At 37.7% G+C, this 25,972-nt stretch overlaps 1 protein-coding gene across 2 annotated transcripts; it reads right to left on the reverse strand.

The window, feature by feature from the left end:
• Nucleotides 1–25,640, reverse strand: mtrr (5-methyltetrahydrofolate-homocysteine methyltransferase reductase). 2 transcript variants are annotated; one of them, XM_039666760.2, is made up of 14 exons: nt 25,497–25,640; nt 25,244–25,397; nt 25,051–25,168; nt 24,581–24,959; nt 24,017–24,130; nt 22,058–22,211; nt 21,804–21,889; nt 21,423–21,603; nt 18,128–18,170; nt 17,455–17,641; nt 17,058–17,176; nt 5,131–5,223; nt 579–764; nt 1–492 (listed from the first exon to the last, which is right to left on the reverse strand). In XM_039666760.2, exons 1-14 carry the CDS (start codon nt 25,638–25,640, stop codon nt 348–350), a joined length of 2,103 nt encoding a protein of 700 aa, XP_039522694.2. In that variant the 3' UTR covers nt 1–347. The 2 variants fall into 2 exon arrangements, with proteins under 2 accessions (XP_039522694.2, XP_039522693.2); XM_039666759.2 differs by having other exon boundaries at nt 21,804–21,892.
• Between the last annotated feature and the right edge of the window lie 332 nt (nt 25,641–25,972).

Below are 25,972 nucleotides of genomic sequence, written 5' to 3' on the forward strand. Positions count from 1 at the left end.
AAACGGTTATGCAGGGCTCCTCTTTATTAATTGCATAAAAGGCACAGTTAAGCCATCTAATGGAAACGTTTCACCACACCCTCGGATTGTTCTCTAAAAGCCTTGAGACTTAAGCCAGTTGAAAAGCACTGTTAACTGTTAATGAGTTAATCACTCAATAGCTGCTGAGGTGCATGTTTGAATTGAAACGGCCAAAAAGGAGCTTGCACATTTGTGCAAGGTCTGTTCTGTCAATAAGATGCCATTTGTTTGTGTACTATAGGGTGAATTCAGGTTGATTGGGACAATTTTTGCAATTGAGATGACTGGGAAAAGTGTCCCAGTCAAATTGACTTGTGTGTTCTTTCTTAGCTCCAGATGTCCTGTAGATATCGCTTCTCTTCACGAAGTCCTGCTACTATCTTCATAGCATCCAGTTTATCGAGTTGAAGTTCATTTCCTATGATCTCCAATAGGGTGTCATTCACATCTTTTGCCATGTTCTTAGCATCCCTATAAAATCATGAGATGGTATTGCTGGTGAACAAAATGTGGCAGTCCACAATAATAAATGGTCAACCATGGTATTTTGTACTCACCCACAGACATAAAGGCAGCCTTTGTCTTTAAGAAGGATCCTGGCAACATTTTTAGCATGGAGAAGCAAGTTATGCTGGACATATGTTGGTCTGTTAATGATTCCCGCTGCATCAGGCTCATCTCTGGAGAAGCACACGATCAGATGGCTGAGCGTTCCATTATGCGCAAATCTCTCCAATTCCTCTCTGGGGAAAAAAAGCAGTAATGTGCATTTTACCGTGTTTCACTGTTATTTAGTCAGTGGTTGTTTTTGCGGTGGTTAAGCTAAACTTGTGCATTCAAATATACAAATGGCAAATTAGATTCTCAGATTTTGCAGGGGTTAAGTAACAACTATGGAGCTCATTAGTGCGTTGCATTTGAAACTCAACTTTTCCTCTTCTTCATCCATTTGGCAAGAAAGTTTATAAAACCTCAAGGCTTCTGTTGTAAATCGTTATTGTAACAGCTTTTATTTCAGCTCTGAATAAATGTTTGGGTGCTATTTCAACCAAAATGAGAGATAGAAGAATGTGAAGTTAACGGACAGGGTCAAGCTCAAGGTTTGAAGCGCTTTTCCAGTTGATTGCTCTTCTTGTCTGTTACCTCGAATGTTCAATTGCTAAAGCCAGGCACTTTGATTTTTATATTTGCCTTAAAAGAACAGTTCATTCCAAAAATTAATAGTGTGTCATTCACTCGTTCTACACAACAACACGCATTAGCAAGTCTTATTAATTTATCAAGTCATAACCACTGTGACCAGATCATCGAGTCAGCCAGTTGAACTTGGGGGAGAAATTTGAGGGTGAACTATAGCAAAAAAGAGTTGTTGCACAACTTTTCAGTTATCCGATATAGATTTCCCGGAGTTAGACGACAAGCAATGAAAGGGTTGAAGAGCATAAACAGCTGTTCTCTACCAGGCAAACTAAAACTCTGGTGCTTTCAGTTTGGTCTACTGCCGAGGTTGCTGTGGCCACTGACTGTGTACGAGGTTTCATTGACAACAATGGATATGCTGGAAGCGTTACATCAGACGTTACATCGTAAGTTCATACATCAGGAAATGGTTGAGAGTTCTACATTGCCTCAGCAGAGTGGGACTTTATAGTAAAGGAATATTGCAGCTGCCAGTCTCTGCTTTAACCGAGGAGTTTAAGTGTGCCAAGGTCAGGCTGGAAATGACCTCAGTAAAGTCAAGCAACAAATGTGTAAGGGAGGTAGCCCGGTCGAAAGTGGTCAGCAAAGAAATCTGTGGTAGAGGCAAAGGCTACCCTTCAAATTGGGGATATTGTGGGACAGGTACAGCATGGAAGAGGGGGTTTGGGGCTCAGTTTAGCTCCTCCTAAATGGCACAAGGCAGGCCCAGCTCAAAGGAGGAAGCTGGTAGTCAACCAGGTGCGAAAGCAGGAGGAGAGGATGAGGTGTAAAGGCCATTTCCCAGACCAAGCATGGAGAGTGGATGAGATGGGAGAGTGTGGAACAATGCAAGATGGGCTGGCAAGACCTTTGTTCAATGGAAGAGAGTAGGATCAGTTTCCTTAACAGGTCAACATATGATGTTCTCCCATCACCGCAGAACCTAAACCTCTGGGTAGGAGAGGATCCCTCCTGTCCTTTGTGTTCATCACCTGCCACATTAAGGCACATTTTGACAGGATGTAATGTGGCTCTTAGCCAAGGTCAGCTTACTTGGCGCCATGACCAAGTAATGCAATGTTTTGCTTTAGCATTGGAATGCAAGCGTAGCATGACCTGTTCTAGCAAAACATTACACAGAGAAGACAATATTCCTCCGCCCAGTCGAGCAACCACCAGGAAAAGGTGTTAACACCAATTCTCGCCCAGGACAACTGGAAGCTGCTAGGGACTGGAAGATGCTGGCTGATCTTGATCAACAGCTTATTTTTCCACCTGAGATTGCCACCACTAACCTACGACCAGATATTGTTTTGTGGTCTGGATCAGCACGCATTGTTCAGCTGATAGTTAACAGTGCCATGGGAGGATGCGGTAGATGAGGCATATGAGAGGAAGAAACTACGTGAAGAAGAAAATACGTCTTAGTTTGTGCTTATCTTGGCGAAAGCCGAGTACAAATCAGCATGAAGCTTTAACATCTACTCTCGTGTGATGGAAATCAAATCCACCAAAGCTAAAGAGAAAAGGAGGATGATTGAGTGAAATTTAAACAGTTGGATAAACAAATGTTTGCACACATCTGAAAAATAGCCATGTTTAAATGGATCACAAAAACCCGAGTATTGGCACGTAATCTAAATATCACCACTTAAACAGAGTTTCCAAAGATCTGAATGCAAAAGAACGTTCTTTTAAAGAAAAGATCTTTTTTAAAAGCTTCTAAAGAAAATCGTGACTTCAGTGACTTGGAAAAGTAATAGCACATTCCACATTGAGTTAATTTGTTTGGTTTAATATTTTTGTTAAAACCGTAATACACACAATACTTTATCAGGATTCTTTGATGAATAGAAAGTTCAAATGAACATTTTTTTTTTTAATAGAAATCCTTGTATACATTTTTATATATTCTGTCAGAAAACCGCACAAACTATATGATTACTGCAGGTTAACAAAGCAAAGCCAAGAATTCACCATCTAAATTATGAAACTACTTATTAACAATCAGGTATTTTATTGTACATGCTTCATGGCTTTGTTTTAAGGTTTTTGAGTGCATATGCATTGCTTACGGGGTCCATTTGGGAGCCACATCTATCTAAACTGGTCCAGGCAAGCTGACTGACTTGTTACAGATATTGAATGTTTTTATTGTTTTAAAAAAAAAAAAAAAGACTTGAGATCATTTGTCCTGAATCTACGCCTCCCGCTAACTCTCCTCATGTAATCCAAATCCATAAAAACAAAGATTGGTGATGAAGGGGCTAAGACAAGTGTTCTTTGTTTAAACAACAATGATTGAAGCTGATTTCACCCTTTTAACACTCCAATAAGTATCATGTTTGATTAGAATTGATTGCAGACGCCTTGTTTTCTTTAGCAGATTGCCTGATGGCCAGCCTGTTTGCTTTTTGTGTTTCAGTGAGTGCTGAGTTTTCAAGCCAGGTTCAGTCACTTTTTCATCTCAAATGCCACTGGCACTTACTATTTTGCTCATTAAAGAATAACAGACAATGAGGGCGTTACACTGAACAATACAAAACTAATTTCATTGATTGGCTTAATCAATGCGGAGGCAGGGTGATAAATGAAACCATCTAAATCAACCATTATCAACATGATAAATGATTAACTTCATCCCACTCCTTTTCAAGCAGCAGTGAAATTTTGTTTGATCATCATTTTGTTGCGATTATTGTCTTATGTTGTACATATTGTACACTTTTTCATTGTATGCTTGAAATAAAAAAATAAAAAAATAATTAAAAAATGTTATGCTAATGTTATGCTTAATGTAATTAAGAAATGTTAAACAATCCTTTGATGTTCAGGACCAGTGAAGGCAAAGATGGATTGAAATGGCATGTCAGGAGCTTGACTTTGAATCTTGTTTTTATTAGATCTTGGGTCAAGTAGAACCAAGCGCGGATATAACGCTGTGTGCCGCCCCTCGGTCACAACACACACTTAATACTCACCAATCCAGGCACCAATGTCATTACTCAGAACCTTGCGTGTGAATTATGACTGTGTGCCTATGGGACAGCCAGACCCCAATCATCTTATATAATGTCTTGTATCATATGACCCATACTCTCAGAGGGAGCACTTTAATTTCATTGCTTTCCCAATCATTACTCTCAAGGACAGTGCAAAAGGAGCCTCTGGCTGATAGCAACCAAGAAGAGACAAGACGCCAAGAGCCTTTGTAAAGCTGGCATATCGTGTGAAAAATACTCTCAGGTTGCAAAGCGAGCAGGGTGGAAGAATTGTGGTTCGTGTCTGTCTGCACTGCAATTCATTTTCTAAATCTACATTTTTTTTTCTTGTTTTCCAGTGAAAAATATCTACACATACATTAAAAAAATAACTTTACCTGGGAAACAAAACTGCATCAAAATACTGCTTTTTAGAGAATATCTTAAAATTAAATGTACTTAGCCTATTTTATTTATTTTGTTTGTATCTTTAGGATATAACTAACAAAATATAAGTTGGCAATAGGGTAAAAAATAAGTTTTTAAATTTATTTTTTTGAACACCACTGTAATAATTGCTTCAAGTACATTGATATCTTTTTAAGTATAGTTCACATAAAACTGAAAATTCTGTCATTAATTACTATTATCATGTCGTTCAAACACTTAAGACTTTCATTCATCTTCAGAACACAAATGGAGATCTTTTTGATGAAATCTGAGAGCTTTCTGTCCCACAGATAACAGCTACGCAACTACCACTTTGACAAAAGATCTTCATTTGTGTTTTGAAGATAAACGAAAGTCTAAAGGGTTTGAAACGACACAAGGTTGGATAATCAATGACAGAACTTTCATTTTTGGATAAACTGTCCCTTTAAGGCTGTTTTGAAGTTTATTCTGGAAAATAAGACCGACAACAGATTAAGAAATTTGTGAATACACTCACCTGAAAATAAAGTCTTTGTCTTTGTGGCGACATCCAAAAAAGAGCCATGTCTCTCCAAAAGTTGCTTCCTGGTTCGTCTCATGTTCTTTCTCTCTGTCAGGTCAAAACAGTATTGCAAAATTGAATATGATGTCACTATAAAATTAAGTGTTAAAACTAACAGAAGCACTATTATAAAATAGCCTCTATTTAAAATGACTTGGTTTTTTGATGATATCTATAGAGCTGGATGGCCAAAATAATGCCAATTAAGGAAGTCAAGATGACCTAAACATTACCAAATCAATACTAAAATAAATAAAGCAGTAGAAGCCTTTCTGTAGGTTTAATAATACCGAGTGCAGACTCAATTCCATAACCACCGGCTGTCTGACTGACAGGCGGCTGCTCTCTAATGCTCACATGCATATGTATGTGTTTATGCCTCTCTGTAATATGTGCAAATGGTCAAATGTTCTTATTTAAATAAAATGCATCTCGGTGAGTTATGAATGTGAATAAGTAAATATAAACAGTTGGAGGGGGGGATTGTTCGGCCTAATATTAAACAGTGATAAATTTTATCAAGTTTCTTTGATGAATAGACAATTAAATGACAATCAATCAAACGACAGTAAAGACGTTCAGAAGATTTCTATTTCAAATAAATGCTGTTATTTTAATAATATATAAAACAAATTAATAATGGCAAAGACCCACATTTATTCAAGTTCATCTAAAAAAAAATGACATGTTTATTATTCATAGACAGTAAAAATGTTTTAGAAATGAATGAAGGACAAGGAAATGCTGCTGATAATCTCATAATGGTAAAATATTAGTTGATTAATTAACCTGACTGCTCACTTATTACAAAATTAAAGTGGCAATCTGTATCTTTTTTTGTTTAAAAAATGATCCAAAATACATATTTGAGAATACATAACCAGCCAGTGTTCATAACTATCTGCTTGCCGTAGTTCGATTCAAAACGGTAAGCTTGTAATAATGTTTTTAATTCCAATGGTACTGGTGGATTTCTGCGGGAAATTCGAGCATGTCTTTGCTTGTGAGCATAAAGGAGTCTCGGCTAGTAGGCTATATTGAGTCATTATGGCTACGTTCACACTGCAGGGCTTAATGCTCAATTCCGATTTTTTGAAAAAATGCGATTTTTTTTGCAAGGCCGTTCACATTTCCAATTAAATGCGACCTTTTGTGATCTCCTGTGTGAACGTGAAATGACCCAGAAGTGACCCGCATGCGCAGAAGAGTAATCAACGGTCCAAGACGTCACTTGTTGTTTGCAGAATAGTTCTTTTTTTTTTTTAAATGTTGCGAGCTTTTGTTTTATTATTATTATTGCCACAGCCCATATACAAACACAGACAATAATTATTTTATCGACGGGCAGTTTGCACATAAATGTAAGATTTTTCCGATCCTCACCGATCTCGTCATAAAACCCGTTTAATTGAAAGTGCGTGTCCGCGGCGCTCCTTGCTTTGTCACCGCCACCGGCGGCCGCGGTGTTGCCAGATTGGGTGGTTATTTGCTACATTTTAAGGCATGTTCACATGTGTTTTAGCCAGGTTTTCGCTTAGAAGGCTCTATATCTGGCACCCTACTGTACAAAGTTATACTGACAGAGAGCGCACGTTCACATACACCAGAATGAACGTGTTCACAGTAATGTTCATCAGGCAGTAATACAGTATGTTTATTTCGGGCGAACGTGAATAATATGATACGCGAAAATATGAACGCGTTCATGCACTATCGTTCATTGAACGCGTTCAGGCACAACACTGGGGAAGAGACACGTCTGCAGCGGCCCATAACAGTGAGGAAACGCATTGGAGTTAGCGTGTATTGGCTGGCTACAGGTGCTTGCAATGACGTGCGGGTCGGATATATGTGACCTGGCCGTTCAGATTGAAGTCGCATTTCAAAAGATCGGATACATATCGGATTTAGACCACATACCCAAGTGGCCTGGGTCGCATTTGAAAAGATCGGATCTGTGTCGTTCAGACTGTCATGAAAAAATCAGATACAGGTCGCATAGGGGCAAAAAAATCGGAATTAGGTCGTTTCAGCCTGCAGTGTGAACGTAGCCTATGTCATATCTGTACACATAAAGAAGAGTCTCGGCTAGTAGTCTATATTGAGTCATTATGTCACATCTGTACACATAAAGAAGAGTCTCGGCTAGTAGGCTATATTGAGTCATTATGTCACATCTGTACACATAAAGGAGGAGTCTCGGTTAGTAGGCTATATTGAGTCATTACGTCACATCTGTACACAAAGAAGAGTCTCGGCTAGTAGGCTATATTGAGTCATTATGTCACATCTGTACATATAAAGAAGAGTCTCGGCTAGTAGGTTATATTGAGTCATTATGTCACATCTGTACACATAAAGAAGAGTCTCGGCTAGTAGGTTATATTGAGTCATTATGTCACATCTGTACACAAAGAAGAGTCTCGGCTAGTAGGCTATATTGAGTCATTACGTCACATCTGTACACATAAAGAAGAGTCTCGACTAGTAGACTATTGAGTCATTACGTCACATCTGTAAACATAAAGGAGTCTCGACTAGTAGACTATTGAGGCATTATGTCACATCTGTACACATAAAGAAGAGTCTCGGCTAGTAGGTTATATTGAGTCATTATGTCACATCTGTACACATAAAGAAGAGTCTCGGCTAGTAGGTTATATTGAGTCATTATGTCACATCTGTACATATAAAGAAGAGTCTCGGCTAGTAGGCTATATTGAGTCATTATGTCACATCTGTACATATAAAGAAGAGTCTCGGCTAGTAGGCTATATTGAGTCATTATGTCACATCTGTACACATAAAGAAGAGTCTCGGTTAGTAGGCTATATTGAGTCATTACCTCACATCTGTACACAAAGGAGTTTTGGCTAGTCGGCTATATTGAGTCATTACGTCACATCTGTACATATAAAGAAGAGTCTTGACTAGTAGGCTATATTGAGTTATTACGTCACATCTGTACACAAAGGAGTTTTGGCTAATCGGCTATATTGAGTCATTACGTCACATCTGTACATATAAAGAAGAGTCTTGACTAGTAGGCTACAGTATATCGAGTCATTATGTCACATCTGTACACATAAAGGAGGAGTCTCGGTTAGTAGGCTATATTGAGTCATTACGTCACATCTGTACACATAAAGGAGTCTCGGCTAGTAGGCTATATTGAATCATTACGTCACATCTGTACACATGAAGTAGTAGTCTTGGCTCTCGGTGAAATTTCCGGTGAAAATTATTATGTTGATCATACTTCCAAAAAGAATAATCTGTGATTCTAAATGCCAGTATCCTCACCGGCGCGGTGACTGACAGCCTCAAAGTCTCCTCAAACATTGTGTTCATCCCCGCGGTGTCATACCAAAGTACAACTCACGTAGAGTTAATAATTCTACAAATGACTGCAATTTCAGATTTCAAACAGAGATGGCGGCAAAGAGAACTGCGGACTGCAGCTTTAATAATCTTCTGTATTTTTTAAATGTTCCAATTCATAGTTTCATGATGATGAAACCATAAAGTAGCATGTGGAGTTTAAATACTCTTTTAACTGCGGCCTTACCACAAAAACACAAAGTCACTCTTTGTAGAGAGAGGATTTTGATATTTATCTGGGTGGGTTCTTTTGAGCAAGTCCTCCAAAAGTTCTGGCTGTGTTCCCAGAATTCCCAACACTAAGGTGACATACAGGTAACCAGGCATTATCTGTACACTGCACCTGCTAAAGGTTGACAGACTTCTCCAAAGAGATAAAAGAGAAGACGCACAAAAACAAACAGTCTTCGGGCCCTGAAAAAAAAAGCACACTTGTCTACTCCACTGTGTCTTTACTCCAACTTGATTATAGAGGAAGAAGAGATCTGTTAGAGATGCATTACTCAGGCCAGAAGCAAACTCCAGTGTCTACTCCTTCACCCAACCTAAATAAAGCATTTAGAAATAGGTCTGAAACTTTCAGAGGTATTAAAAGAAGTGGAATGTTGAAACACCCAAAGGACTTTCAGGGTGAGATGCCCTTCATCATGCTGATATCACTCAAAACACTGCAGTGAGCCGAGTTTCAGACACTAAGCCCTCCCCATCTGCTGAATGTACAGTTTAATTGCGATTAGATTACTAATGAGCCACTGTGTGGATGAGATGACCACAGGACAACAAAACAGAGCTTCTCTTCAAACATCTACAATCTGTTCTTTTTCATTTTGTGTCCTTGCATCAGTGACCCATCACATGGAATGAACAACTGGCAAGCAAAGCAACACACTCCCTTTCAAGTCGTGCTGTCAGACAGTTGTTATTGTTATGCATCTACATTTAATTAAGTGGCATGTTGAGCAACGGGCAGTCGATAGAATACTAATGGTTTGTTTACTGACTGATGTTAATGAAATAAAATATGCATCTTTTTATACTCCAGGTATATGGATGTTTTAGAAGTTGTGTAACATCAATAAACAAAATGATGCCTATAAATTAGTTGGAAATAAATCGTGTACCTTGAAGCAAGTCAGCTGTACTTGGTTGGCAGCCATCTTGGTAGGCACACTAGTACTTCTTACTTGAATACTGAACGACCAAATTATACCTCGCATAATTGTACCAATTGTGACTGTCTAACAATTGCAAAAACTCTTTAAAAATGCAAATTTAAAAATCACGACTCTATACCTCACAACTGCGGTCATTTCTCAAAATTGTGATTTTATACCTCAAAATTGTGACTCACAACTGCGATTAGGGCTGTCAAGATACCTTGATTAAAATCAATTTTTATTACAATTTACCTGTGCCGATTAACAGGAAAAATACTGAAAGTGGTGCATGCATTCCACAGACGAGAATCCATTAACCGCATAACTAGACCATATCTAAAGCTGCACAATGTATTAAAAACATTTAAAAATCATAATGTAGCACTGCGATTCATTAAATATATATGCACTATATTTATTTACATGTGTGTGTAGGTTACATACGTCTAAGAGCGGCTTCGTTCACAGTAACTGTTATCATTTACATGTGTGGAGCACGTCTCAAACTCCATCTCTGTTGAGAGTTTGGTTGGCTTATAACGTCCATATGGGAACACAACGTATGCTATTTGATCAGATTTGTAAGGTAAATCATTTATAAACCTACGCCAACACAGAGTACATCAAAAATTCTAAATATTCAAAACTATTCATCACAATTTCAAAATAAGTTTAAAGCCTCACTCTACTTTTGCATTTTTTTGATGTCCATATATTTTTGTTCAAGAAATTACAATGGCTGTAGCATTTCTACACCAAGAAGTGGCCAAATATTAAATGTTTGGCCAATATTAAACAAGGATTTGAGATGTAGAGCACAACAACACTCACAATGCACTGGTACCCTCTGCAGGCATTTGCTATAATACATAATTTAATTATTTATATTATGAATAGTACACTATGTATTTTAACAGTGTTGTTCAATAAAACCATATGAGAACTTGCTTTTGATACTTTATTTTAATCAATTATTATTGCCTCATTGTTATTATTTTAAGGTGATTGTTTTGCTTAGTTGATTATTTTGACAATTAATTGTAAAAAAAAAAAATGGTGGTCATAAAAATAGACCTGATTACTTGATTATCAAAATAGTCGTTAGTGACGGCCCTAATTGTGATTTTTTTTTTCCATGAGTGGTTTGTCTGCATCCCCTTACACAGCCTCTAAAATAAATTCTCTACTTTCTAGATTTCCTAAAATACAGTTACACAAACTATTACAACCACTAATTAAATGGTAAATGAAACAGACAATACATGGGAAATGTTTTTCATTGAGAGTAATCACTTTATGCATTCTTTTGATTTGAAATTTAAATAATAAACACAACCAAACATAGCCTGTCACATCCATTTCCCATATTTTGTGAGACATGGTAAATGTTTTGGATGCTTCTTTTGGTCACTCCCACCTGCTCAAAGCTTGGCTCAACTGAGTTTGGCATTTGAACAAACAGAGGGTCCAAAGAAGAGCCATTAGCATCTGGGAGTTCAATATCCAATCTGGAAATGGGCTTCAATAAACTAGCTTTAGTGGAGCTTTATGCTGCCCCAGAGGGGCCAGTACCAATATGAAAAAACCTGGATTCCATTTTGTAACACCATGCAGACCAGCTCCCCTCCTGAATACAAATCAACTGTACTGCGACATCGAGGACGACATATCCTCATCCCTAAAAAAAATGACAGCCTGCAGTTGGGTAGAATAGGAGCTAAAGCAATAGCTGGTGCTTTTTCAAATGTACAATGAAAGTGAGTCAGTGGCCTACTCTGAACATTCACCTTTATAAATCATGCTATGTAATCCTCCTCCTCACTTTCCTTTTACAGGGGACATATGTGATATCAGATCTAATTGTAGTCACTCAGAATAACATTCTCTCTGACCTGTGAACGGCACACAAAGTGCGAACAAAGAAATGGATGAGCAAGAGCATTTTAAGCCCCTTTATAACATTTAACCACAGTTTTACTTTTTCTACAGAACTCAAAGTGAACTCAAATGTTTGGGCTGATTGCCAAGACATTGGTATGTTGTCATGTTTCTATGTGGTTGCTAAAGTGTTTTGGGTGGTTACCAGAGTTCTGAGTTGTTCCGAGTTATATTTATTTAGTGCATTGATATTTTGGATGGTTGCCAGAGTGGTGCTAACCAAATGCTACAGTGTTGTGAGGAAATTTAGTCTGTTGCTATGCAGTTGCAACAATGTTCTGGATGGTTTGCCTGAGTGTTGCGGAGTCAAGTTTATTTATTTATATAATGCTTTTTACAATACAGATTGTTCCTAATTGTTGCTAATATGCTGGCTAATCGTGCCACGGCAATAATTATGTATAGTAAGTCTTCAAGTCTTCACCTTAAATAGCGCAAACAGTAAGGGAGCGCTCATTTTAGCTATTTATGGAAATGTTTGTGTAAATGCATGATGTCCTTTTTTGTATTTATTGACTTTTTTTAAACTCTTGTTCTTAATCATCTTGTGCATTTATTGATCAAGTGTAATTAAAACATGAATAAAAAATTGTATGCTCCAATCGGTAACCAGGAAAATGTGCATTTAAGGCAGCCGTCACTAGAAGGACAAACTGATCTCATGAAATGGCGTATGTATGACACGGCAAGTCGTATTTCCATTTTTGGCGTGCTATCAACACGCATAATCGCTTTTCAGCGTGTTTATGAACGCTGTTGATTTAACGTTACTGTCACTGGGGTTAATACCATATGAGTCTTCCCCTACCATCCTAGGAAAAAAAATATCGCTCCCCAGATGACATAGATCTACATTTTGCTTCGTTTCGGTTTGACATTTAACGGTGTGTACATACACACGGAATCACTTGGACATTTAACGGCGTAGACATACACGCATACACGCGGATAGCTCAAAATGCATATAGATAACACGCCACTTCACTTGAAAGCGGCGTGTATGTTTACACAAAAATCATGTCATGTTGAGAGGGAGGAGGATTGGGAGATGGATCATGGTTTTTGAGGGAATTTGAACAAGGTTATCGTAGCGCTGCTTGAACGCACTGAAACTCAGGCCTCATTAGTTTAAGAGGAGTGTTCGTACTGTTTTAGTACATAACAGTTCTAGTTTTTAGATTATTTTTATTTATTACCTCTTTTCACAGCTAAAAGTATTCCTAATATGTTGCACCTTTTATTGAACATAGCCTACTTTTACCTGTTGAGACATGCCTTCACAATTGCCACCCGAGTTGTGTTAATGTGTTTGTGATGTTTGAGTTGGGGGAGGTGTGACACGTAAAATGGGCATTTGCAAGGTTGTTGTTATAGCAATTGTGCTTTGTTTTTGTATTTCTGCTACTTTCCACTTGTCACAGAAACTACTTCACTTTATACGCTGATTTCACGCTGCCGTCATTTTGAAGTCGTAAATGCGATGGCGTATTGTTTAATGTAGAAATATGTTTTTCTAAAACTGTACATTTATTTCATACTTTAGACTATATACAGAAAAAATTTATTTATAAATAAAATTATTTTTATACATTAGTCGGAACGTTATAAAAAGAAGCAGGAACCAACTAAATACATTAATATCCAATAGTGTAAATCACGGCACCAACTTCAGGTTTGTAGTCCAAGGCATTGTTGTTTATCTGTACTTCCGGGGGTTTTTCACACCGAATGGCGGCTGCGCAAAATAAGAGAATAGTTTTTGCCTTTGTTTTGAAGACGTCAAATCCTTTCTGCCTAAAGCTCACTGGCAGCCTGCAAACAGATGAATTGGCTTTGTCCTTGTGTGAGATTTTTGCCCAGCCTGAGCCTCCCACTTTCTCCACAGCACAATACATTTCCGGCTGTCTGCCTGCTGCCATTGATTTACAGATGAGGAAAATCGAAGCATCCCATGCTGTTTGCTCCTAAAGAGGAAACGCCGGGCTTTGTGACACAAACAATGTCCTGTTGACAGAATGGTGATCATTATCTTTAATTGAAGGCTGGCATCAAGTGTAGTTGTATTTAGAAGAATCCCAAGTTAAGAACCACATTGAAACAGTTCAACGGCACACCTCTTACAGATGCTTGCGTCCAAGAAAATGTTTTTGTATTTCAGAATAGAAATCTGTACATTGCTGTCATTTGTCTTATAACTGAGCAGGCATTTCACGTAATAATAACTGTGATAGAACTAAACTTTTTCTTACTGTTAACAGACGGTTCAGAGAAACTGTGATTTTGGTTTGAGTATGACAAACACACTGAATGTGATATCTTGAGTGGAGGAAATAATCTTCCCTAATATGTAGGGAATTTTAGCCACTACAAGGAAACTACTTTACAAGATGATATGCATTGTGATACAGATTCTTGATTACAATCAATGTATAACAAAATCATAATTAGATTTAAATTGGCTGTATTAGTTTAAATGGTATTGTGCAGTTTGCTTCACTTTTGTCCTGTAGTCCAGTAATAAGAATGCTATTTGTATTCAAACAATACCGAAAATACTACTACTAATTATATTGTGTATGATGAGAAGAGAGAAAATACTACTACAATTAATAATAATCATTTGTTATCCACTAAATGTGCATATTATTAAAAGAAACTTAAATATTAAATAGACAGCTCGCTGTCATTGATCTATGGCTTGGGGCCAAACCAAACATGCATGACTGCCTCAACCTTGATGTTTTGGAAGGTGATGTGGTGTTTGAGGACAACTTTTGTCATTTATCATTAATGTCTCATCCCACTCACATCGGCCCCCAGACGTATCTGAAACATTCATCAACCACGTTCGGCTCGGACACTAGCCCCTGTGATTACCTGTGACCCTTGTGTCACTAAAAAACTATTCGTGTACAAACAGAGCAGGCATCACATCACCGACCGGCCCTCCACCAGGGCAAAAGGCTTCATTCATATGTAATCCTGTTGTCACTCTTCATGGGCCCTTGGCACCGAGTATAAATCACACACACTGAGATGACAGGCCTCCACAAGACACCTTTACAGCCAGATCCTAAATTTATGTCCTTCTTCATTGTAATACCAGGGTCTTCAGAAACGCTATTAGGCATCACAGATAATGTGATGGGGAGCAGGTCAATAGCACATTTACACTTTCTCTTCCTCCTTCAATCCTTTTAGATTTATCCTAATCACCCTAGGGGTGTTTTATGCTACTTTTACACACGAGAATCAATAAACTTCCTTCCTCTTTTAAAACCTGGTTTATTTTTTTGAAAATGTGTAATAAAAAGGTTATTATTTAACACTTACTGCTCTGTGGAGCACGGAGAGCTACCTCAAATAAAGACTATAATTTTTGTGCTGACAGCCATGTTTGTATATTTACAAAGTGTACAATGTAATTTATTACGCTAAAACCTGATGTAATAAACTCAGTGTGTTCACTATTTTAATACACTATAAAATTATATAATTTTCAGAATCATTACTTCAGTCTCACCTGATCCTTCAGAAATCATTCTACTAATATACCTATTTGGTGCTCAAGAAAAAACAGTTGTGCTGCTTAATATTTTACCTTTATGAATAGAAAGTTACAAATATATATGATATAGTTAATGTTGAAGCAAAATCGAAGAGCGAACTGGCGTGACTTAATTTTGAACAAAATCAGGCCAAAACAAAGTCTACTCTCGGTGTCTGAGGCGTCTGACACACACACACACGGAGCAGACAGTGACAGGGAAACTGAGCGTATGATTAAACGCGTCTGTCCTTCTTCAGGTCAGGTCATATATTAGTGAAAAAATCAGATTGCCAAGTATCTTAAATAAATCTTTGTCATAGTATCTTTCACATTTAAGGGTTCAATGCATTAAAATCAATGCCGCTGATCTCTAAAGTGAAACATCAGCTTCAGCGTCGATTGAGGCTAGTGAAGTAGCGTTTAAAGTTATATTAATTTCAACACCTTGTTTCATTCATGAATTAATCTGCATTTTTAAGCCTGCAATTACAGGGTATGTTCAGTTTTAGGACATAAAACAAGCAAGTCTTGTAGGCTCTTTAAAAGAGTAGTTCACTTCACAAAAAAAACTTTTGCTGATAATTTACTCACCCCCATGTCATCCAAGATATCCATGTCATTCTTTCTTCAGTCGAAAAGAAATCAAGGTTTTTGATGAAAACATTCCAGGATTTTTCTCCATATAACGTCCTTTACTGGTAGCCAAACAGTTCATCGTCATTCATTTAACAAAATGAACAAATCTTTTTTAGTGTCAATTTATTAATTTCTTTCATTGAATGAACCAAATGACACGAAAAAAGATTCGTCCATTTTGATAAACAAGTTTGAACAGGAGAGTCACAGACGCGCACCACAGAACAGAGCAAGGTGACCATTTGAGCTTATAAAACTTAAGCCTTTTTTTTTTTTTTTAAACGAGTGATCGTTTTGTTTGATTAAGACCCTTATACATCGTCTGGAATCGTTTGAAGCCCTTTGAACAGTTTGTAGTTTGTACTGAAACTGTCTTTTGGACCTTGAACCGTTTGGTTACCAGTAAAGTGCATTACATGAAGAAAAAAACCTTAATTTCTTTTCGACTGAAGAAAGAAAGACATGGACATCTTGAATGACATGGGGGTGAGTAAATTATCAGCAAAAGTTTTTTTTAAAGTGAACTACTCATTTAATAAGCTAAATTATCCTAATATGGATAGCGTTTTGCAGGAGCTCTGTTTTTAAAAGGCCTATTAAAATGTTAATAGTAAAATCAATATATGTTGTGCTTATTTAATTCTCAATTAAAACAATTACAACATTCCTGTAACCAAGACAACATTCTGTGGTATTACTTCATCTAAAAAAATAAAAATATTACTTATGTAACGCTTGAATGATTGGGATTGGTGATATATGAAATATATACATGTATATATACATGATAATAAGAAATCAGTAGTCTGTATCGGCTGTAAAAATCCTGAGCATGCCTACTTCGCAGGAGTGCCGAATTGCAGACATCGCTATGATCAAATGCTTTCTTAACTGCTGTTTTCTCACAGCTGTCATTTGGAAGCACATATTTACATATCCGTCTAAACACCTCAGCAGCTGCGGGATGCTCACCAACAGTTGTAACGTAACTTTTTCTGCCTATTTTAAGATTGAAATCATTTGCATTTAGTGCGTTTTCAACTTTAACAAAGACTTTAACATGAACGTGATTACCACTTTACTGATACCAGCAGAATTTTGGAATTCACACAAAAATGTTGCATAGCATTTCACACTGCACAACACTGCTATTACTAAAATTTTCATGACAACTAAAATATGTCAGGAAAAAAGCTTTGTGATTGACCATCAAAATGTACCTTTGTTGAAGAAATCCAATGAAGGGGGCCACACCTGTCCCAGGGCCCACCATCACTACAGGAACAGAGGGGTCGGATGGTAAGTGAAAGGTGCTGCTTGGACGAGGTCTGACATGTACCTGGACGTGACATTTAGATCCAATCAATTCTAAGCGGGGATGGGATAATCCTCCACACATCTCTGTAACCTTAAACCTAATTCCATACATTTTGTAGATGGCATCTAAACCAAAAGCTCTTATGATGTTGCTGCAAAGATTAGTAGACTTTCTCCAGAGCTTATTTCTGCCCAGCTTTTGCCTCAAACAACCCAATTCAGCCAAATCCTCCCAGGGATCGTGAAAAGCTAATTTGGAAGTGAACAGGCTTGCTAATGTGCAATGCCTACAGTGCTAACCTTCGGCAGGGCTGATGTGGCTAGGCACTCTGAAGCAGGTACCGTCCCAAGGGGCTGCAAGATTGAGGAGACGTGATCAACCAGCCAGCCCGTGCACAACCCCGTCCTCGCTGGATGCTCGGGACATGCAGGGAACTCCACAACATTGAACACGAAATGAACTTTCTCAGGGTGCTGAAGGCTGGAGCTGAGGAACGAGACAGAAAATAAGAGACTAAGTGCTAACAATCTAGAAACAACCCTGAACATGAGCAAGTCAGTGGACCTCATTATCGCTCTCTTAATGGCCTGCCTGTATCGGGCCCTGGGGACCCCTGCTGACCGGACTTTAATATTTCATAGCCCTAATGTTTCTGTGTATTCTACCAGCATCAGCGTACTGTGTAGATGCCCGACCACTTACAAGCCAAAGGAGATGAGCAGAAAACAAATGAAAGTGTTAGGCGGTTCTGAAAGGAATGTCCTTTGCATCCAATATTTGACTTTGATCACAACAAATAAAGTATCGTCAAGCAAGAGTAAGTGCCTCACTCAATTCATGTCAGTCTATAATAAACCGCACAACATCAAAGGAGGATAGAGACAGAAATAATGACCTAAAACCTGGATATGTCTCTGCTTTAATTTGTGCATCCAAATATAAAACGCAGGTGTTTCAAACAAGGTCTCTTACCTGGCAGCAGAATAGGCTCTGGGTTGAAGCTTTGGCAAATGCTCTGTAATAAAGCAGAGGAGAGATCAAAGATGGAGATGGCATTGTGACCTTGAGGTTATTCAACTGTGTCTTGAGTTTCTCTTTTAGGGCATCCCCTCTCTGTTACCCAATCCTTTTGAGTTGATATTTAGAGAGACAGTTTCTCAGAATAGCTAAATTCACTACACGGTGTTTAATTTAGTCTGCTAAATTCAGTTTTACCATCACAGCAATGACTTGCGTTTAAAAAATATATTAAAATAGAATAAGTTATAATCAGCACCCCTGTCATATCAGCATTGCAGATATGGATGAACTGAAATTTCTGTTCACAGGTTCTGCACATTTTTGTCTAAAACTGTCCAGTGGTCCATAGAGAAAACGGGGAAAATGTGAACAGGCACAATTTACCATTCAATGATTGACAAAAAGGGGCATGCATGTGAAATTATACAGGTTTAATTGAATCGGATTTAAATGCAAATGATGATGATATAGACAGAAAAAGTATAGCTGAATTACACATTCACTTATGACTCTGGAAGCATATTACAGTCAAAACTCTTGTATTAGAGTTTCCTAGTTGTGCCTTAAAGTCCCAAACCAAAGAAGAAATCCCGCCCTTGGTTATTGACACATTAATAAAGAGGGTTTTCCTATTCTTGATGCAGAGGCTGTGAGGGTATTTAAAGTAACTTCTCATAGTCTACATAAGAAATTGTTTCTACAATATAGAGAAGTTTCTGGTCCTTTCCGTTTTCAAATTTTGCGGTGATACCAGTTGCAGGAAGAACATACTGTAATCGCTAACAAAAATATTACAGTGGTCAAAATTTATAATAAAACAAGTGTTTTTGTTTTTAAATTACTATTTTTGAAGTTGGTTTCACCCAATAATATTAAGTTCAGTGCCACTAGTTACAATTATTGCAAAAGGCTTTTTTACACTTAACAAAATGTCCCTAGTTAAAGAGACAGATTACCCAAAAATTCTGTCATAATTTACTCACCCTCAAGCTGTTCCAAACCTGTATACATTTCTTTCTTCTGCTGAACACAAAAGAATATATTTTGAAGAATATGATTGTCTTCCATTGTTATTTCCATCCTATGGAAGTCAATGGGGTTCCATCCACTGTTTGGTTACCCATATTCTTTTAAATATCTTATTTTGTGTTCTGCAGAACACTAAAGACGTGGTTTCTCTGCTCAAATAAAGTTTAAAATTCCCCTTCATCAGTCAACAACTGAACTGACGTACAATTTTCTCCAATTCGCTGAAATGATGAATCAATTTGAAAATGTTCATTTCAAGCACACCATATGTGGATGCCGAAGGTCCTCAATATTATCAATTAATTACAATCAAACATTCAATACAGTGAGCAGCTGTTGCAATTACTGCCTCTCATCAGCCCAAACAAATACATCAAAAAGGCACATGGTGTTTTGGTGAAAAACTCTTAAATGTCATAAAAGGCCTGAAAGTCAGGAGAGGAACAGTTTGACTGATGACAATGATCTTACTATCAAGAACACACCAGTGCAGAGTGATTTTAGAAATAAAATGAATGTACTGTCAGACGCTGCTGAACCAGCATCTCTGTCGATTTGTGCCATGGGGAATGACCATGTTAATCCTTAATTTGCCAAAGTTACAGTAATTTTTAATGTAGATTAAAACTTTACATGTACACCCATCCAATGCAACAATCCACTGGCCACATCCGCATAAATCAGTGAGGGTCACTGCATTATGATTACCTTGCAGTTCGCCATATCTATAGTATGCTATGCATGCAATAATAATTTTAGCTATACCAGCTGTTTCTCAAAATCAAGGTGACTGCACATTTCTCACAATGATGGATAATTTTATTGCATTTCACAGCAGAGGCTTATTGTACAAAAAAGATCCACCAAATATTTTTAGAATATTTAAGGTTTATTATTACAAAATATCATCTTTGTATTATCAAATTCAATTACATGGCACAGTTCTTTCTTATGCCCCGTTTACACGAAGGGAAAACGCAGATATTTCCCTGCGGATTGGCCTCTCGTTTACACGAAAACCCTGTTTTTATCACAGAAAATGATGATATCTAAAAACTCTGGCCAAAGCGGAGATGTCTGAAAACGCCGACGCCAGTTATGTGTTGTCGTGTGAACTCGGGGAAACGGCGTTTTAGGTTCTCTCTTGTCGATTCTGAGGATTCTGATTGGCTTGCATGGCTTTATCCTTCTCCCTACACTGCCGTCCATAGGTTTGGCATAGTTATGCTGGCGCTCGACGGCGTATAAATACCCGGCTTTGTGTAAACATGGCCTTATACAGTGTGCAAAACTTACACTACCAGACGGACAGACTTTTTATTTTTTAACAAACCGACCAAATGTAACAGCAAATACACTAATAATGTTGTGATTTATATATAACAAATACATGCTGTTAAGAATCCTGAAAAATATTAAGCAGCACAACTGATAAGAAATCTTTCTTGAGCAGCAAATCAGCATATTAGAATCATTGCTGAAGGATCATGTGACACTAAAGACTGGAGTAACAGCTGGAATGGCCGTCAAAGGGATAAATTGCATTTTAAAATATTAAAATAGAAAAGAGTTATTTGAATTTGTAATAGTATTTGGCAATAGTACTATTTTTACAGCATTCTTATCAAAGAAACAGCCTTGGTGAGCATAAGAGACTTTACGAAAAACTAATTCTAAAAAACTTCTAAAAACCCCAAACTTTTGATTTGGTTTGAGAGAATCAAAAGAGTGTTTTTAACGAGCAATCTTCTGTCTTTATATAAACAAGCACATTGTTCGCAACTAGCATCATCCACTCAAATTGCTGATCCCAGTAATAACACATTATAATTTTTTCCCCCTAAAAATGGCTCTGAAGGCCTTTAACATAATTAATTAGATGATTAGTTATCTTAATTGACAGCCTTCATTTTTAGTTTAGATTTGCTGAATTTATTAATATGCTTTGGTTAGACTCTCGATACAGCTATTGCAAGTTTAAAAAAAAATTCAGACGCTATGCTTGCAGTTAAAGAACAGTATTTTGCCTTTAAAAGGAGTGCAAAAAAGCAAAGCTGGACCTCTAATCCGATGTTGTTTTACTGCCACCTGGTGGTACCAAAACTGAAAACACTTCCAAACGTCAAGCACATTTACCATGCAAACTGCATATGCTGATATGGAATGTATGAAATGCAGAAAACAGTAAATTCAAAGCAGCTCACATGTGTTTACTGACCGAACACGAGGCTGAGCGGAGGTAGGCAGGATGGGAATGCCTGAAGGAGATCCAGCAGACATACGTTGGTGTCCCTGATAAAACTGTTGTAGTCTGCTGAGCCTTCTTTGCTACACAGTTCCAGAAGCCTTCTTTTCTCTGAACTGCTCTGAGTGAAGTCCGCCAACGCTCGCACAAATGCCTGAAAGCACAAGAGAGCAGCATAACAGGGTCTGTCCAGGAACTTCAGACTACACTCCCATGAAAGCCAAACAAATCATCCTCACCGATACATCAAAAGCACTGTTGCGTATAAAGCGCGCTCTAGTGCTACATCAAAGGTTCAGAACTTAAACAGCACAAAAACTATAACATTAAATAAGGTTAATAACACAAAATTACTTTTTTTGGAATGCTCCTTATCTCCAAAGCCCAGGTGAGAATAAACTGCAAAGAGCTGTTCTGTGGGATGTGAAGTGGAACCTTTGCTGCTGCAAAAGAAAAGGAAAACTGGCTATGTATTTATTCAACATTTCAAGTTGTTCAATCTTAATCTAGTCCTCTGACTTGTGGGCAGAATACATTATTTTATCTCTTGCACACTTTGAGGAAAATGTTCACGGTATCACTGATTGTGTCAACAATGGCTGCAATACCTTTCTTACTGCTGTTTTTCAGCAAGCTGACTTGAACGGCACAATTCCTTTGCATTTGCAGATCCAGTCTGAGCAGCAACTCGTCAACTTCACTAGCTCTGTTTGGACAGAGAATATCAAAGGAGTCTCCAGGCTGATAAGCAACATCCTGCTCCTGGAGAGACAACATTTACTTACACAGAGACCGAAACAGAAAAAAACGTAAACATAACTATTTGATCCAAAACTATGTTCTAAACTAAACTTTTAAAAAAAGCATTACTACCGTTATAGGCGTATATAGTAATCTAAATGTAAAATTGGATGTCTTGAGTGTGATTGCGCATGTGCATTTATATATATATATATATATATATATATATATATATCACACACATTCACCTACAGGATTATTAGGAACACCTGTTTAATTTTTCATTAATGCAATTATCTGATCCTTCAATGCATTTAGGGGTGTGGTCCTGGTCAAGACAATCTCCTGAACGGGCTAGACGGGCCGGTCTGAGTATTTCACAGTCTGCTCAGTTACTGGCCATTTTCACACACAATCATTTCTAGGGTTTACAAAGAATGATGTGAAATGGGAAAAGCATCCAGTATGCGGCAGACCTGTGGGCGAAAATGCCTTGTAGATGCTAAAGGTCAGAGGAGAATGGGCTGACTGATTCAAGCTGACAGAAGAGCAACTTTGACTGAAATAACCACTCGTTACAACCGAGATATGCAGCAAAGCAGTTGTGAAGCCACAACACACACAACCTTGAAGGCGGATGGACTACAGAAGACCCCACCGGGTACCACTCATCTCCACTACAAATAGGAAAAAGGTTACAATTTGCTAGAGCTCACCAAAATTGGACTGAAAATTGAAGACTGGAAAAATGTTGCCTGGTCTGATGAGTCTCGATTTCTGTTGAGACATTCAGATGGTAGAGTCAGAATTTGGCATGAACAGAATGAGAATATGGATCCATCATGCCTTGTTACCACTGTGCAGGCTGGTAGTGGTGGTGTAATAGTGTGGGGGATGTTTTCTTGGCACACTTTAGGCCCTAGTGCCAATTGAGCATTGTTTAAATGCCACGGCCAACCTCAGCACTGTTTCTGACCATATCCATCCCTTTATGGCCACCATGTACCCATCCTATGATGGCTACTTCCAGCAGGATAATGCACCATGTCACAAAGCTTGAATCATTTCAAATTGGTTTCTTGAACATGACAATGAGTTCACTGTACTAAAATGGCCCCCACAGTCACCAGATCTCAACCCAATAGAGCATCTTTGGGATGTGGTGGAACGGGAGCTTCATGCCCTGCATGTGCATCCCACAAATCTCCATCAACCGCAAGATGCTATCCTATCAATATGGGCCAACATTTCTAAAGAATGCTTTCAGCACCTTGTTGAATTAATGCCACGTAGAATTAAGGCAGTTCTGAGGCGAAAGGGGGTCAAACACAGTATTAGTGTGGTGTTCCTAATAATCCTTTAGGTGAGTATATACAGTATAGATAGATGGATGGATGGATGGATGAATGTTAGTTGTTAGTTGGATGAATGTTAGTTGTTAGTATAGAATGTTAGTTTACTTTTGTCATCATCTCAATGAAAAGTAATCTTTAAGAAAAATAAATAAATTAAGTAATAATAACACTGTTATATGTAATCTTCAACAAATTCCAAAAATGATTAATAATAATGTTGTGATGCCTAAATTCACTTGTAGCATTTAGAATTATTGATTTTAGTTTTTAGAATTGTTTTGTTATTTATTCATTTATCACTATAAAATGTATTCTATAAATGTCTTTGTTATCGGTCATAATTATAAACAATTATATATAAATACAATTCAATTGTTTATTATTAAAATAACTATTAGCTCATTTGAATCACCCAGAATTTTAATAATGGTGCATCCCTACTGAAATAAGCATAAATAAATAAGGACTTACAGAAATATCAAGCTCCAGAAAGATGGAAGATTTCACTGCATCATCTTGAGTTAATTGAACTGCTTTTGAAATGGACATTTCACGATAACCGTCTTTACCAGATGGGACTGTCTCCTATGAACGGAGGATTTTTATTAGCACAATAATAGACATTTAAAGGGATCCTCCACCATTTTTTTCATATTAAACTATAGTTAAGGGAATAACATACTTAGTTTAATATGAAAAAATGGTGGAGAAAATTAAGAAAATGTCTTTCCTTTAAAGAAATTATATTTTATCTCATACAATCTATACCAGACAGTGGTTTTCAAACTTTTTGACTCAAATGCCCCCCAATTGTCCAACACAATTATTCAAAGGGCACCCTAGTGGATTATTCATAAAATGCATATGTTCCTAAATCCATGCTTACATAAACTGTTGCAATGATTTTACACAAATGGCAACAGAAACTCTGAATTTTGTTTTTCTTGTGTTTCATGAAAAAAGAGCCATGCTATTTAACATTAATCTCTATTCTTTATACTAAATGTTGATTTTTTTTTTTCATGAAGTCCATACCCCATCGGTGGACGCCTGCTCCAAAACAACCTCTAGATATGAAGGGGGAAGAGCAGGAACTTTAAGAACGGACTCTGACAATGGTGGTACAGATTGCTTCAAAGATGCAACCAACGTAGAAGAGTGAGTCTCTGCATCAGATCTGTCTGATGTAACATTTTTCTCATTTTGTGAGTGTACTTCACTCAGCTTCAAAAGATGAAGATCAACTTCTACATCTGACTTGTTTTTTTCCTGGCCGGATGCATTTTTATGATTATTGTCCTGGGTACAGTCACTACGGGTATCGCCAGTTTGATCTGAAGCAGACATGCCGGATAATTTTTTTTTCAGAGCGTCCCAGAGTCCCTCAATCCAAGGATCCACCACTACTTCAAGTCTGGAAAGAGAAGAGTCCCTGAGTTTGACACGGCAATATATCAGAAAATCTGCTTTTTTTATATTGTTATTTAACATTCATGCAAGCTTACCCAGTGCCGTCATCTGCATGCCCAGTGGCATAGAAATGATTAGCACCAAGTCGCTGAAGAAGGCTGTCAATGGTCTTGCCTCCGTTGCAGAAATTTGCATAGTTTGTGTCTCCGAGAGCTGCATATATAACAGCATTAAAAAAAAGTGCTGATGGGTGGAGCTCACACTTGCATGACAGAAAGACCATCTTACCTAACAGTGCATAACGCAGATGGGAGAGGTGGTCGTGCGGCAGAGATTTATTCTTGATCTTTCTCACAAACTTCTGAGCAGTGTCTGGAGGATCACCATCACCGGTTGTGGAAACCACAAAAACAACTGGGCGGATTTCACTCTCCACTTTGTACTGGGGATGCATGGGAACCCACAAGATGCATCACAGTCAGTTCTGATATGTGACTGTCCCAGATTTTATATCAATGAAAAGTAATGGTAAGAAACATACCTTGTCCTGGTTGCTCAGACAGCTGATGTCAGCTGTTAATCCATACTCAGCTGCTTGTTCGCAAATCTCTTCGGCTATTGACTGAGCCTGACCACGCTGAGATCCATACAGTATCAAGAAGTGAGCAGCAACTTCACACAGCATATTATCATAGCTGGACAAAAATTTGAAAATCATTTCTGTATGTTGTGAAAACTCTCTTCGAGAAAAAAGGTACAAAAGCGGTCACTGGGGCAGTACTCTTTCAAAAAGCTCACCTTTGTACCTTTTAAGTGTGCATAAAAATACCTAATGGTAGATATAACAAACCTTTTGGGGTACCGTATCAAAAGACTGTATATAATCCAATTCTATGGTTTTAGTATCAGGACAAAAAAAAAATCTAGTGTTAGCAGGTCTTAAAATGAAGTAAATACAACCTCAAAAAAACAACACATGACATATTACAAAGTGTGTCATTATTTATTTAACAAAAA

The sequence above is a fragment of the Pimephales promelas genome, chromosome 22 (assembly GCF_988280905.1).
Source record: "Pimephales promelas chromosome 22, fPimPro1.hap1.1, whole genome shotgun sequence".
NCBI classification, from domain to species: domain Eukaryota; kingdom Metazoa; phylum Chordata; class Actinopteri; order Cypriniformes; family Leuciscidae; genus Pimephales; species Pimephales promelas.